At 40.6% G+C, this 13,918-nt stretch overlaps 1 protein-coding gene across 1 annotated transcript; it reads left to right on the top strand.

Annotated features, from left to right (window-relative positions):
- MDFIC2 (MyoD family inhibitor domain containing 2) lies at positions 1-13,041 on the top strand. The gene is made up of 4 exons (XM_040076555.1): positions 1-58; positions 4,002-4,070; positions 8,997-9,218; positions 12,782-13,041. Exons 1-4 carry the CDS (start codon positions 1-3, stop codon positions 13,039-13,041), a joined length of 609 nt encoding a protein of 202 aa, XP_039932489.1.
- Positions 13,042-13,918: the final 877 nt, after the last annotated feature.

The raw sequence follows: 13,918 nt of genomic DNA, 5'->3' as shown, positions 1-13,918 counted from the left end.
ATGAAGCATGCGAAATACCACGAGATCCTGCTGCTCCCTGGAGTAAACACAAATTCCTGTAATAGATTAATCTCATGGAAGCCATTTCAAAAAGTCATGATCACCAGGACAGAAATACTGACCTAAAAAAAAGTGATAGTGAAAGAAAACAGTGTCTGAAGGGGAATTTGGGAGAGCAAATCTACAAGCAAGTCCTGAGGGCTCCGATAAGTCTCTCCTGAAGTGTGCACAACTGTATCCCACAACCAGCCGCAGGGGTTTCAGGGATTGCCTTGCCTGTTGACCAGCTGATGTTGTGTTTCTGCTGCAGTTAACACTGGATAGCAAAGCTGTGAGGTTCCTGTGAAAATTCAGTGATTTATCTTGGTGCTTATCAGCCAAGGGCTCCTGAGGAACCCCCAGCAGGCTGTGACAGGGAGCGAGGGACAGGAAGGGCTCTGGGCAGGCCCTGCAAACCAGACAGTGAACACGCTGTGAATTTTGCTGTCATGGTCATTTAGGATATGAATTATGTCCAGCCTTTAACATGGATGATGATATCTGATGCAACAGGGACTTTGGACCTAGCACATAAAAACCTTTTCATAAATTGCCCGGTCCCCCTCCTCGCAAAGTGGTTACAACTCCAAGGTGTAAGAGAACAGCATAAAATTCACACTGATCCCTTCAATTCTTTTTTAAGCATCCTTAAATCCAGCCTTTTTTTTGTTTTTTTTTTTTTTTTTTTTTTTTCCCCTGCTATACATCTTACTTTTTATAGTTAAAAGTAATTTTAAAGCAAAAAAGAACATAAACAATATACACTGACTCTTGACACTCCATTGCTTTTTTAAACTAGAATAATAAAAATTTGCAAATGAACAAAAGAGTGGGAGGAAGATATCTGATTTACAATGTTTTTGAGATAAAGAACACTATAAAAAAAGATCAATGTGAATAATAAAGCATTGTTAACTGAGTCATGACATTTCTATTCTCAGTGAAGATTTGAACAGTAGAGCTCTGCAAATGAGCACCTTGTGCCATTTTCAAAGTGGGAGGAAGACATATAATTATAATTTTTAAAGTGAAGAGAATTAAAAAAAAAAAAAAAACCTGTGAAAAAGTTTATTGAAAAACATATCGACATATCAATATGACATAAATTACTTTAATTTTATTAAGCTGGGAGGGGGGAAAACCTCTTTTTGAAGACTGGCTGCAGAAAACATTCCTTGAAAAGAATTTTCTTTATTAAAAACTCTTTGCTAAGATGAAACAGCACTGAATGTCAGCACTACCGTATATTTATTCTGTAACTCTTCCAACAGCCGAGATCTATAAAAGAAACATATTTTCAAAACAGTTTTAACCTCCATTGTCTTGATCATTCATATTAACATTTTTCATGTCACCTATTGAAATCCCTTAAAGGAACCTTTTATTCAGTCAAAATTAATGAAGCCGTTTTCTTAAACACCCTCCAAAAAGTAAGAACGACGTAATGTTGTACGTTTTATTTGACATACGTTTTCTGCCATTTCACTTATTTGTGTGATGAGAGCAATACTTCATATTTATGCTATCAAATCTGCAGAGAAAAGTGATTTTGAGAGAGAAGAAAACCAACTCTGCTCTTGCTGTGTGTGCAATTTAAATCCACAGTGAAAATACAGCATTGATCAGATTACTCCAATTGAGTCATTTAGTGTTTTGGCATTCCTGAAGTTAGGGCCCAGCTGTGAAATCATAGTTGGGGCCAAACATTGCTGTTAGGTGAGTGCACATGGCTCCCATTTTCTTCAAAGGGAATGACACACATGGCCAATATTTAGCTTTCACCTCTTCCATTCTTTAGTTAGCAAAGCCAGAACCAGTGGAGTATATGCAGGCAATTTAACAGAATTAAGAATACAATCAAGATTTTCCAGGACTTACTGGTGATTTGGGATATATAATTCAATACACATCAAAACGCAGATGCTCAGCATATTCTGAAAATCAGGCCATCTCGAATGTCTTGCTATAAGCAGGTAAAATCATAAATTACTCTGACTATTTTGGCCATTGGATCCTAACAAACTGGGTGTAGTACACTTTTTCAAAATTATAAACTCCAATTTCTGGCTTGGCTGGGATGCCTGGGAGAATTATGACATCCCAGGCCATTTTTGTTCCTGTGTTGGCACAGAATTCTCCCCTGCCATTAACACTACGGGCCTTGAACGCAGTGCAGGTGCCCTTCTGCAGCAGGTGACTTCTAGGGAAAAACCAGGTCCTGGTTCTGCAGGTCCCCTGGGATGCACCGAGATGCTGGGATGGGCCATAAGTCCTTAGAGGATAAGTGTCATGGAGAGAAAAAAGGATGTATCCCAAAAATCTAGCTGCCCCATGCTGCATGCAGATCTTCATTTCAACTCAAGGTCAAGTGGAAAACTTTTCTACCATCCTTGCTGACTCTCCTCTTCACTTTCTCCTGACTCCATCTGTTCCTCACCCGTCTCCTTCGTTCCGCACTCGCCTCCCTCTTCTTCCTGTGTCCATCTGTTCCCTCCTTCCTCGACACAAGTTGGGGAAGGGAAGTAAATTCAGTCATTCACTGAACAGATTTCAAGATGAACCCCCTCCCTCTCCAGTTCTAACTTCATTCATCATGGTAAAAATTATAATGAATAGAAATGTTGAAGGTGAAAATTTATTAGGGATTGTGTTGCTTTCTTATATGAAAAGCAGTTAAAGCGGCATATAAACATTGGCTTCATTCATTTTTTCTTAATATATGGTATAATTAGTGAGAAATATTAGTGGAAGTGCTTGCTATGCAGTCCATCAACACATGCCTGTCAGAGCTTAGGATCCAGGCCAAAATTTTTTGCCAGTCCTGTGATAGATTTACAATAAGCCTATAGAAGGCTTTACAGTTAGCTGGGTCACTAATTCATGAAGTTAAAATGTATGCAATGAGGTCAAAAATTCACTATTGATAAAATGCCCCCTCCCGGGATTGCACCATTAGCTTTGTTACTGCAACAGCAAAATAAAGGAAACCCAAAGCTCCTGTGAATTACCAGCCCATCATCGTAAATCAGTAGTGAAGCACTTGCATGAGTTCATGATGTCAACTGAAGCCTGGGATATATTTATAGCCTTGTGTACTATTTCCTGTTTCCTTACGACAAAAATAAACAGTCTCCAAATCCCCTGCATCCTCCTGCCTGAGCTCGGCAAAATGCAATGGGCACGAATCTCTGAAAGCCCCGTGATGTATCGGTCCAGAGCAGCTCCCTTCTGATGGGCCACGGCGCCCGCGCTCCCTCCGGCCTCTCCCGTGTGGGCAGCAGCAGTTCCCACAGAGTTTTTTTCCATCTGCTGCACTCACTGCTGGGACAGTCCCACACGCCCTCCTACTTTGCCTCCCTGACACTTGGAGAGAGAAGGGAAGAAGATTTAAGCCTCCACACCTTAGGCATGGAGTGAACAGCCCGGCAGGTGCATCCCAGGTGGAGGAGCTCGGCATTGCTCCGCGTGGGGACCTGGGCTTGCCACCACGGGGACCTTGGACTTCTTGTCCACCAAGACTGCCAAGCCATGGAAGTTGGAGTTTGGGGTTAAATTTCCTCTCTCCTCTTTGCTGATGATCTCATCTAAAGTTTCTGGGGTGTTCGGGCATAGATGATACCCACATTTCATCTCAGGCCTCTCAGCTCTCAAATTTCCTGTACCTACTTGAACTGCTGTGTTTGTCGGTGATCCTCTTCACCTCTTCTTGGGTGAAACTTTCTCTCTTGGCAGTTTGTTTTAATTTTTGCTTCCTTTCCTGAAACGAGACAGAGAGGAACACAAACAGCACACCAAGCCATGTAACCTCCCTCTGCTAGGAACTTACTTGCTTCTGTTCGAACTCAGAGAAACAACTCCTGATGTCAATGACTGTCACTAAGTGGCTGAGTGGGATAGCTGTGCCAAAACACATTAATTTGACATTCATCCCTCTTCAATCTTGTTTTCTTCTCTCCAACAAGACCGTCGCACCAGCTCCCTGCCTCTACTGGCCCTTCCTGGGGTGACACCGAGCAGTGAGGACCATCCAGGTAAGCTGCTGGCCCCATGCATGCAGAGATACTCCCTCCCTGGCAGACTACTATATCCCTTAATCTATCAAAAAAAAAAGTGTTTTGTTTCTCTCTGGCTTTTCCTTTTTTGAAGCACTTCCTCTAAACCCTGAGGTCTGAGTTTCATTGTTCTAGGAGTTCTTTCAAACCAAGTGAGTTCAGATCAAGCCTTCATACGTACCAGTTTTCATCCATCAGGTGTGATGTAGCTCTCTGCCTGTGCCCCCTCAGGGCAGGATGGGGCACTCAGCTCTTTCGGTGATGAGCATGTGATACATTTAACAGACAGGTAGAGGCAGCAGGGCACGGGATAAGGACTGGCCGGGAGAGCACCCCAGCGGGTGTTCCCTTGGTGCTTTCCCAGCACTGATACACCAACATGCCTCAGGGGAAAATTAAAGAGTTACAGGTCCTAAACTGCTACAGTTTTCCACACACACAGTTTAGCATTAACCCTTGGGACTCCTTGCTAAAGGGATGTGATGCAAAGGGCCCCTGCCAGGGTGGGTTTGGAACAAATGCCAGCATTGAGTAGAGCCACGGGCTCCCTCATCCTTGGCTTGTAAGATGTGCCTGAGCCCAAGAAGGGTCAGATTCTCCTTCTCCTTCAGTGGAGTCTTCTCCTAAACAGTTGCTCCAAGAGCTGCTTTGGATTACCTACATCACTGCAGCCCCTGTTTAGCAGAACACCTCTTAAACCTCCTGTCCCTTATCAAAAATAAACTTAGAGCCCTTGTATGCCTCTATACTAAATCTAATTTCAGAACATGCAGGGAAATTGCAGACTCCTCTTCTCCAGGACTGCAAGATCCTGGTTTGTTCCTAAAGCCAATAAAGAGAAATAGAGGTCAGGGGACTGCAAATGCCAGTCTTGGTATCACTGCTCCTCCCTATTAACCAGAGGGATCTGGAGCTGGCATCAGTGGAAAGTAAGTGATTTACTTTGTGCTTTCATGAATTTAGATACTGTAGTCAGCCATCTGAATCGCCCAACTCCAAAAAGAAAAAGAAAAAAGAAATTCCATGTGAGTATTGAGACTATCTTTAATACAAACATGGGTGAACAATCCCAGTCTGCTACTGCAACAGCCAAGGCAAGTCCCAGCTTCCCCGTGTGAGGAAGAAAGTTGCTACTTCATACTATTTAAATATGGCACATTGTGGGGGTGTACCTTTAGCAGCCTCTGCCTAACAGTCTAACACTGAATAATCTGAGATTCCTTCATCATGATACACTTATTTTTTCCTTTAAGTTCACTTCAGTGGTTGATTTCTATAAGTTAAAAACACAGAGGTATGTGGGCATTTGAAGCTGAACACAGGCTCTTAAAAGAGAGTCACAAAGTTTGACCATCTTCCCATCTCTAATTGAAATTTAGGATTTTTTTATATTCTCATTTAACAGTTATCAAAATGGTATCAGTGGTATGTAATATATTTTTAAAGCCTATTTGGCTACATACATTTGTTCTAAACTCCCAACCTACTACTGCTCCATCCAGCAACAAACTATAATACGAAAAAAAAGTGCTAACCACCTTTTTTTTCTGCTGGTCTAGCACAATCTTTATTTCTTCAGACACTTTGTGCAAATGTTAAATTGATAAAAGACATAATGTAGATGGACCCACAGCTGAACTGAAGGTAATTGCATGAAAATGTAATGGAGACCTATAATTGTACACTGCTTTAGCCTCTCCCGCAGTGTTTTCTGGAAGCAAGGATCTCACTTGTCATAGCAAGTTGCTTGTTACAGTGATTGCATGAAGACTTGATCTAGCTGTACAAGACAAGTATAACATTACTGAAAGGGAGCTTTTCAAACTAAGAGTCTGACACTAAAATGTACTGTATTTTCCAAGATGTAGTATGCTTTAACAAACAGAAGAGTCCCTGAGTGACAGCTTTTGTTACCCTTTTGTTTGATGGTGCTGTATTGAAAAAATCAGGTTATGTCTATGACTTTCTATTTCTGGTTTTGATTTCTCTTCAACAGCACTTCAAGAATAAAAATTGACTCAAAGTATGAATAGTAGAAGTCGGTGGATACAGTAAATGTTAGTCTGGCATTTACTGATTACTTCTGTCAGACTTTTTTTTAGTCTCACGTCTTGAATACTTAAATGCATTCCGTGGGCCATTGTATTGTTGCAGATTGGGGAACTCAACAGATATATAATGGATTAAAACATATCTAGTTCTGATTTTTTGGGCAGATTTTAAAAGTGGAAAATAATAGTTATTCTTGCCTAAGCCTTTTGATCTGATCCATGTGTATCCAAAGGCTCGGCCTGGGTGTAGCTCTCAGTGTGAACAAACAGGACCCATTTGTAATATTGGCATCTGAATATTAGGTAGGACTTGTGTCTTTTGGACTCACAAAACCATTGTTATCCAATAAATCCAGTGCATAAGCAGGACATCGCTTCCTCCGGAGCTCTGCTGCTTTAATCAGCACAACCTCTCCTGGAGATGGTTTGTTACTGAAAAAAAGTACAGGCCAACATTTGGAATGTCATTGATTCATAAACACTGGAAAATAGTCATGATTGTACATGTAAGAACATCCAAAATAAGTGAGTTTTCACATTCTGGACTGAAGAGGCTGGCCAAGAAGTCAGAGGGAAAAGAAAAAAGGTCTGTATTTGTTTATTCTGAAGGGAAAACCACCACCAAATCATCACAGATGGGCAAACCCCAACATGCATAGCCCTGGATGTTGATTTCCTGTGACTAAGCAGTTCTCAGGGGAGAACTGCTGTGCTTTGCACTGCTGGGTCACACCCAGCAGAACCATTGCCTCTCCTGCCCTTCCCATCTCACCTGTGGCTTTCCTTCACCATAACGCTCACAAAACCTGACAGTTATAAGTTTCTGAGACTCCTCTCTGTGCCACTGCTCTCTTACTGCCTCCACCCCATCGTTTGCTCCCTGCCCCAGGCCTGTAAATTCTCCATTACACGGAAATTCACATTCCCATCACAGTAGACTTTGTTGCCATTACAACTTCAAAATTAAGGAAATACCTCTGCCAACAAACAGTTTTAAAGCAGTGATTTAAAATGAAAATGGTAGCCTAGTTTTTATGCTTATCTTTTCCCAAGATCTTACTCTACTAAACTCTACCCAGCTTTTCTGCTTCTACATACTTCACTAGGTAAAAGTGGTCTAAAGTGACATGAAACCTGACTATGAGCAGAAATTTAAATGAATTGTTCCCCCATTCTGTAAGTAAACAGAGTCATAGAAATTATAGAAAAATTATCTTGGAAGGGTCTCTAGAACCACTTTGTTTGGCCTCTGTCAGACGCTCACAGTAAGAGCAGGTCGCTGGGGTCCGTGCCCAGCTGAGCCCTTCACACAACCACAGCCTTGCTGCGGTCTGTTCTGGTGCTTTACACATCCCATGGCAAGGAACTCATTCCCACTGCAGCTCCAGTTGCCTTTGCTGCAGCTTCCAACGGTGACCTCTCCTCATTTTCTGTCTGTGCCCTGCTGGGAGGGGTTGGGGTCTGGCTTCTCCGTTACCCTGGCTCTAGAGGGGAACAAAGCACTGTTCTCTGCCATCTCCTCCAGGCCAGCCAAAGCAGCTCCCCCAGCCTCTGCTCACACAGAAGGTCCTGCAGACCCCTCACTGCTTCAGGGGCCTTCACTGGACTTGAACTAGATGCCACTTATTTCCTAAATCCTTGCTTCCCCCCTCTCCAAGCCTTATGGTTCCACTGGTTTTTCACTTACCCTGCAATCCACCCATCCCGTCCACATTTCCTCCTCTCGGCTGCAAGGTGGAACAGCTGCAGTGTCATCAAGGTTTCACTCTCTGTCAGCCTTTCCTTGGCTTTTCCTTAACATGTGTCAGAAGTCAAAGGTACCTAAAAACCAAGAGATGTGCAGGGCCTCTCTTCAAGCTCCTTGCAGCCAAGTGCAGACAAACCACTTTAGAGCACTTGCAGTTCCTCTCAGAAAGTAACATTTGCAAAACTGAGGTGTTTGTGAAGATTGATTTTCTGTATATAGCTCAAGAGCAAGCATATCACAAGATTTAAGTGAGATAAAAAGTGAGGCTGTGCTTGATGTGAGGTGCAGGAGTTAATCAGCTGTAGATAAGAACTGATGAGGTCTTATCATCCCCGCCAAGGAAAGAACGACTGTGTTTCTTGGCCACTTGATCACTTCAGAGAGTGAGCGAAACTATAGATCAACCCCTGTTTATCTCTGCCTGAGAAGTTCTTCAAAAATAAATTGAACTCAGCACTCTTCTTAACCTTTCCCCTAGTTGGGGCTTAAAATTAAGCTCTCCCTCTGGTTTTTGAGCTGCCTCTCTGGCACGCTGACAGCATGTGAAGTATCCCATCTCCTAGCTGACTTCCAGGCCAACAACGCAAGTGGGGATGAAGTTATGAAATGAGGAATCTGGATGCTAAACAGAGACCATCTGGCTGTCTTTGCTACAAGATTATGAGCCACGGTGAGCTGGCACATCTGCATCCAGGTGCCACCTACCTGCACATTGTTGGCCGTTAATTTGGGGAAAAAATATTGCAGCTGAAAAAAAACAAGGTTAATTTTTTTCCCTTCTTTTGTGTCACAAATTGAAGTTGGGATATCAAACTCGAAATAGATGTCAACTGAGGCAATAGTTCTGTTTTCTTTCCAAACCTGATCCCACCCACTGGAAGTTAATTATCACTTAGCCTCTAAGTCCTCTGGCTTTAAGAGAAAACCTTAAAAGGCAAGTTCACAAATACCTCTGCTATGAATAAACCTCTGTAAAGAGACAGAAATCATTAGGTAAGTAGGGTTAGGCCTTGGAAGTAAACAACTGTAGGTTTGAAAATTCTGCATATGTTATTCTTTCAGATCTCTGCCTTGGTATCACAGTCTTTTTTTTCCTAATCCCACCAGATAACCAGCTTACAAATGAAAAACACACAGATGAAAAGCCTATGAAAGGTATTGTTATGAGTTCTGTGGCAGAATTCAGCATCACAGACGCTTCATCAAAGGGTACCAAAAATGAGAAGAAATTGTCAGATGCAAGCAGATCATCCATTGCTTCCCTGGAGAAATGCAGAGAATTCACTTACATTGAAGATGATGCCTCAGTACATCAGAGAGACAGTGACGGTATGTTTTGTAAAACAGATCACATTTGAGCTGATTTCTAAATAATGCCCACTGCAAAAGAGCTATGTATAACCAGCTCAAAATTAAATGTTGAACAGGAGGTTCAAGAACATCGCCAAAAGCAATGTTAAGTTGCCCTGCAGACATTTGTGTGATAGATGAGAATTTCTAGAAGATGATCTTAAATTGTCAGTGATACTAAAGTCATAGAAGAGGAGCTTAGAGCCTATTGTGCCACAGAGCATTTGTACTTTAGTAATGAGTGTTTGCACAGAGGCACCAGTGTCAGTATTAGATAAATCTATTCCTGGTTATACCAGTGGATGTTAAAAAAAGGCTCTGTGAAGTATTTTAGAAGTTTCTTTTGAGTGCCTTTCGCAATAATGGATTAGCATGTTACATCCAATGGAGCAGGGATCTGTCACGCATATAATTTAATTCCTAAATTAAGCATTTCTAAATACAGATCAATAAAGTGCCCTGTTCTGCAGGAATCATTAACATCTCTATTGTGTCAGAGATCCTTACAAAAGGGATGTCTCTGCTACATCTATTGGAATACACTTAATTTCAAGGAAAGATCTGATTTATTTTATTTAGGTGACTTGTCCTGTTGTCCAGACACTTCCTATTTTTGAATCTAAGGACTATCTCAACAATTACTGGCACACAGGTGTGTACCATGTGATGCAAATAACAGATTTCACTCTCCTTAAAAAAGCTAAACTTGAAGGAAATTAACAACAACAACAACAAAAAAATCCCAATCTGTGCTTAATTAATAATGTTAAGGGCTGGATGGAAGCCAAGAAAACCAAAGGAAGACAGATTTCTGGTTGTCACTGCATACTCAGCTCACTCCACTCTGACAACTTATTGCTTATTCCACATACACAAGGCCAAGTCTTATTTGCTGGTGCTTGGAGAACATCTGAAGGCAGAGCAATAGATGAGGAAATTGGTGATTATTTCACTCCCTGTGCTCAGACAAGAGCAAATACAACACTTAGAGGTCTCACCAAGGATGACCAGAAAGGCTTCAGCAAGCTTTGGACCAGGGTTGTTCAGAGCATCATCTGTGTGAGCAGATGCCACCAAACAAGAGCAGGAAAACTTAGAGATGAGGCATGCTAGAAAAATTATTATAAATTCTTCTTTTGTGCTAATTAATCTACTAATGTAGAGATCGAGAGCTGAGGTCATTGTTCTCACTGAGATAAACGCATCAATGCCGTTTGGCAAACAGCAGGGAAAACAGAGGGGAAAACAAGAGATTGCATCTTCTTTTATGCAGTTTGTGGCTAATTTATTTTCAAATATATAAATGAATGCATAGGAATGGATGTCTAATTGCTAATATCTATTATTTATATACATTACCCCACTTAAAACGGGACCAAAAAGCCTCACACATGCAGATTTTTTGAAATGTGTTACATCCATTATCACAGTTCATGGTGTGTGCTCTGATGGGAATTTAAAAGCATCTTTACTGCACATCACAGAGTCTGTGCTGAAACATTACTTTATTATTAAAATCTTGTGCTTTTTGTGTGCTCTCTTTCCTGGATGAAGCCCTAAGAATCATATCTATTCTCTCCAGATTACATAAGCACCATTATGGTTAACACATTCAGGGGGAAAAAAACCACAAAAAAAGCTGTTATTAAAAAATGGATCTTTGGAGAGGGAGGAAAAAATTGCCAAATCCTTAATTAAAACATAATTTTGAATTCTGTCTCTCACAGTAATGTATAGGAAAGAAATTTCATAAACATAAGTGATCTGAAAAAATAGTCTTAATTACACCAAGGACTATTGGATAAAATGATTACATTTTCTACAGTGTAAATTTCATACAATTAAATGCAGTGGTGTCACCTTATTAAATATTTCAATTTTATAATTATTTCAGTTCATTTAGCTAGAAAAAAATATAAGCATGAATTTACTAAGTATCACCAAAATCTAGTCATTCTTATTTGACAGAACTGACTTCGAAGTTAGTTGTGCTTGTCTGAGCCTAAATAGATCTTGACATATTTAAATAAGTATTAAAATTGATAACATTGGTGATGATATGCCACTTAGAAAGAAGTTCAGTCATATGCTATTTGCTCTTGCTACCTGCTTTAACTGCCTTTTTAATAAAGAAGCTGGAATTTTTTTTTTAAATTTTGTTTTTCATCAAGAAAGCTTTCTTTAAAAAAAAAAAAAAAAAAAAAAAAAAAAAAAAAAAGAAGAAGCCTAATTCTGGAAACTTCCTGGCAGTGAACTTAATGTTACGTGAGCTAGAAAATGCCACAACAAAACCAATGCAGTTGAATGAGTTCACGGTTAGTCATCCTAGGGCAAGAAATGTGGTTATAACCATATGCTTTCTTGAAAGAACCAATGAAAAGGCATTCATATTGTTGAAGGTATCTTTCCTTTCCAAAAACAAGAAGGGAAAAAAAAAAAAAAAAAAAAAGGTCTGGGTCTGTGCTCCAACTGGATTCACACAGTTGGAATCTCACACCTGCTGCACCCGAGCAGCCTCCCCAGATGCTGGGGGCTGAGGGGTGCAGAGTTAATGAGTTGATATTTTTGGGAAGGCCACAAACAGCACAGAGTTCTAGTCATGGTGACCAAGTTCTCAGGAATATTCACTGGCTCCAGATACACAACCTACATAATCTATGTCCCAAACTTTTGTCTCCTTTGAAAAACTGACATTTGTGGATGAAAAGTTGGGAACCCCGTTTGGTGTGGAGCTGGCAGGACCCTGAGCTGAGACTCAGCCAGCACACTGCCCTCTCTGAGTGCTCTTCTCCACACCTGCTCTCCCTCCCTGTCCCTGGTAGTCTTTAAACATTTTTAGTGCAAACTCTTGTGAAAATTAAAATAAACTCCAGTGCCACCTGTGCCGGTGTTGTGGTTTAATCCCAGACAGCAACTCAGCCTCACACAACCCCTCACTCACTGACCCACTGAAGAATGGGGGTAACAGAAAGGTAAAAGGAAGAAAACTCATGGGATGAGGTAGAGTTTAAGAGGACAGAATAACAATAATAATAATAATAATAATAATAATAATAATAATAATAATAATGATAATAATATACAAAACAAGAGGTATATATTGCAATTGCTCACCACTCACCAACTGATGCCCAGTCAGTCATCTGAGCAGAAACCTCTGCTCGTTTTCTCCCTAATTTATATTGATGCCCTATGGTCTGGCATATCTTTCTAGCCAGCTGGGATCAGCTGTCCTGGTTGTGTCCCCTCCCAGCTTCTTGTGCCTCTCCAGCCTCCTTGCTGTCCGGGCATGAGAAGATAAAATTTGGTTTAAAGGGCTTGTTCTTCTGGATTTCATTGCCACCGAATATTTCCATTCAAGTTTTTTTTTGTACAGCTGTTGTTTTTCCAGAGCAAATAAAATAGAAAAGAAAATTTTCACTTGTCTCTATGGAAGTAGTTACCATCAATGTATTTTTAGACCACCCCTCTCACTTCTGTGCTATCTGGGTAATCCCAGCTCACACTTGTTCTTACATCTCCCTGCTTTTCCTTTCTCTTAGATGAATGTGCAACGCTTATCCTGGCCTGCTTGTTCTGCCAGTTTTGGGACTTTCTAATAATGCTGCCTGATACCTGTGAACATTGGCTGACAGATACCTGTTGTCCATCCAATAGATATTACCAGACCTCCGACGAAGACCACGGCAACAACGACTGCAACTGTGACTGTGACATTGATTGCAGCCTCTTTGAGTCCTGCCACGAGACTGGGGAGTGCCTGGAACTCGCCATGGAGATTTCAGAAGTCTGTTACCGTTAATAGGAATATAATGGACAAAATTCCTCAGAACTACCTGACAGATCACAAAGCAAAGGAGTTTTTTTGTTGTTGTTTTTTTTTTTTTTTTTAATATTAATCATAACCAAAGGTTTTGCTAATGAGGACTATGTGCATCTTGCTGCTCCCTCCCTGGAGGTCTATATATCTGTACCGTTCAGGTGGCATGATATCACAAACTGCTGAAACCAATAAAGGACAAAAAAAGGCTCTTCTCTGCCGTAGATGACAACAGAATTCCTAAGTGCCAAGCATGCTCGCTGCTTTATCCACTGTCAATCCAAGCTTTTATAAACCTTTAACTGCTTTAAGCACTGATTTCCCCATTCATAAACACAGAAGAAATTAGGACATTATTTTAAGACTGATATATATATATATATTAGTTGATCTTCTTAATGGATTCATACCTAAACATGTATTTTAAACATTCATACCTAAACATTGTTGGTTATTATAAATAATTTATGATATAACATCATTTTATAATTAAAAATTTATTTATTCAATCTCTTAAAACACTTATATGCCCAGTATAGGTAGAAAAAAAAAGTTAAATGAATTAGAAACCACGCTACTGGTAATTACAGCCAATGTCACTAAAATTCTCCAGTGAATTTTGTGGAGGAAGCATTTTCACAGAGCAGCACAATTTGACAGTGTATTAATGTGCTGGCCCATGGTTATGTAATAACAGGTTATGCCTATTGTTCATTAGTTATAGGAAAGGGCTCCTTTCCTCAAGTGTAATTAGCCTAAATGGGAACTGATTGCACACTTCCAGAGGAGAATTACCCTGTGGATAGCCAGGAGCTCCTTTGCTTGATTTTCGCTTGTAAGACTTCTGCAAGAAATCAAA

Source organism: Hirundo rustica, chromosome 12 (assembly GCF_015227805.2).
Source record: "Hirundo rustica isolate bHirRus1 chromosome 12, bHirRus1.pri.v3, whole genome shotgun sequence".
NCBI classification, from domain to species: Eukaryota; Metazoa; Chordata; class Aves; order Passeriformes; family Hirundinidae; genus Hirundo; species Hirundo rustica.
The sequence above is the reverse complement of the archived record's forward strand: the minus strand, read 5'-3'. Positions and strand labels throughout refer to the sequence as shown.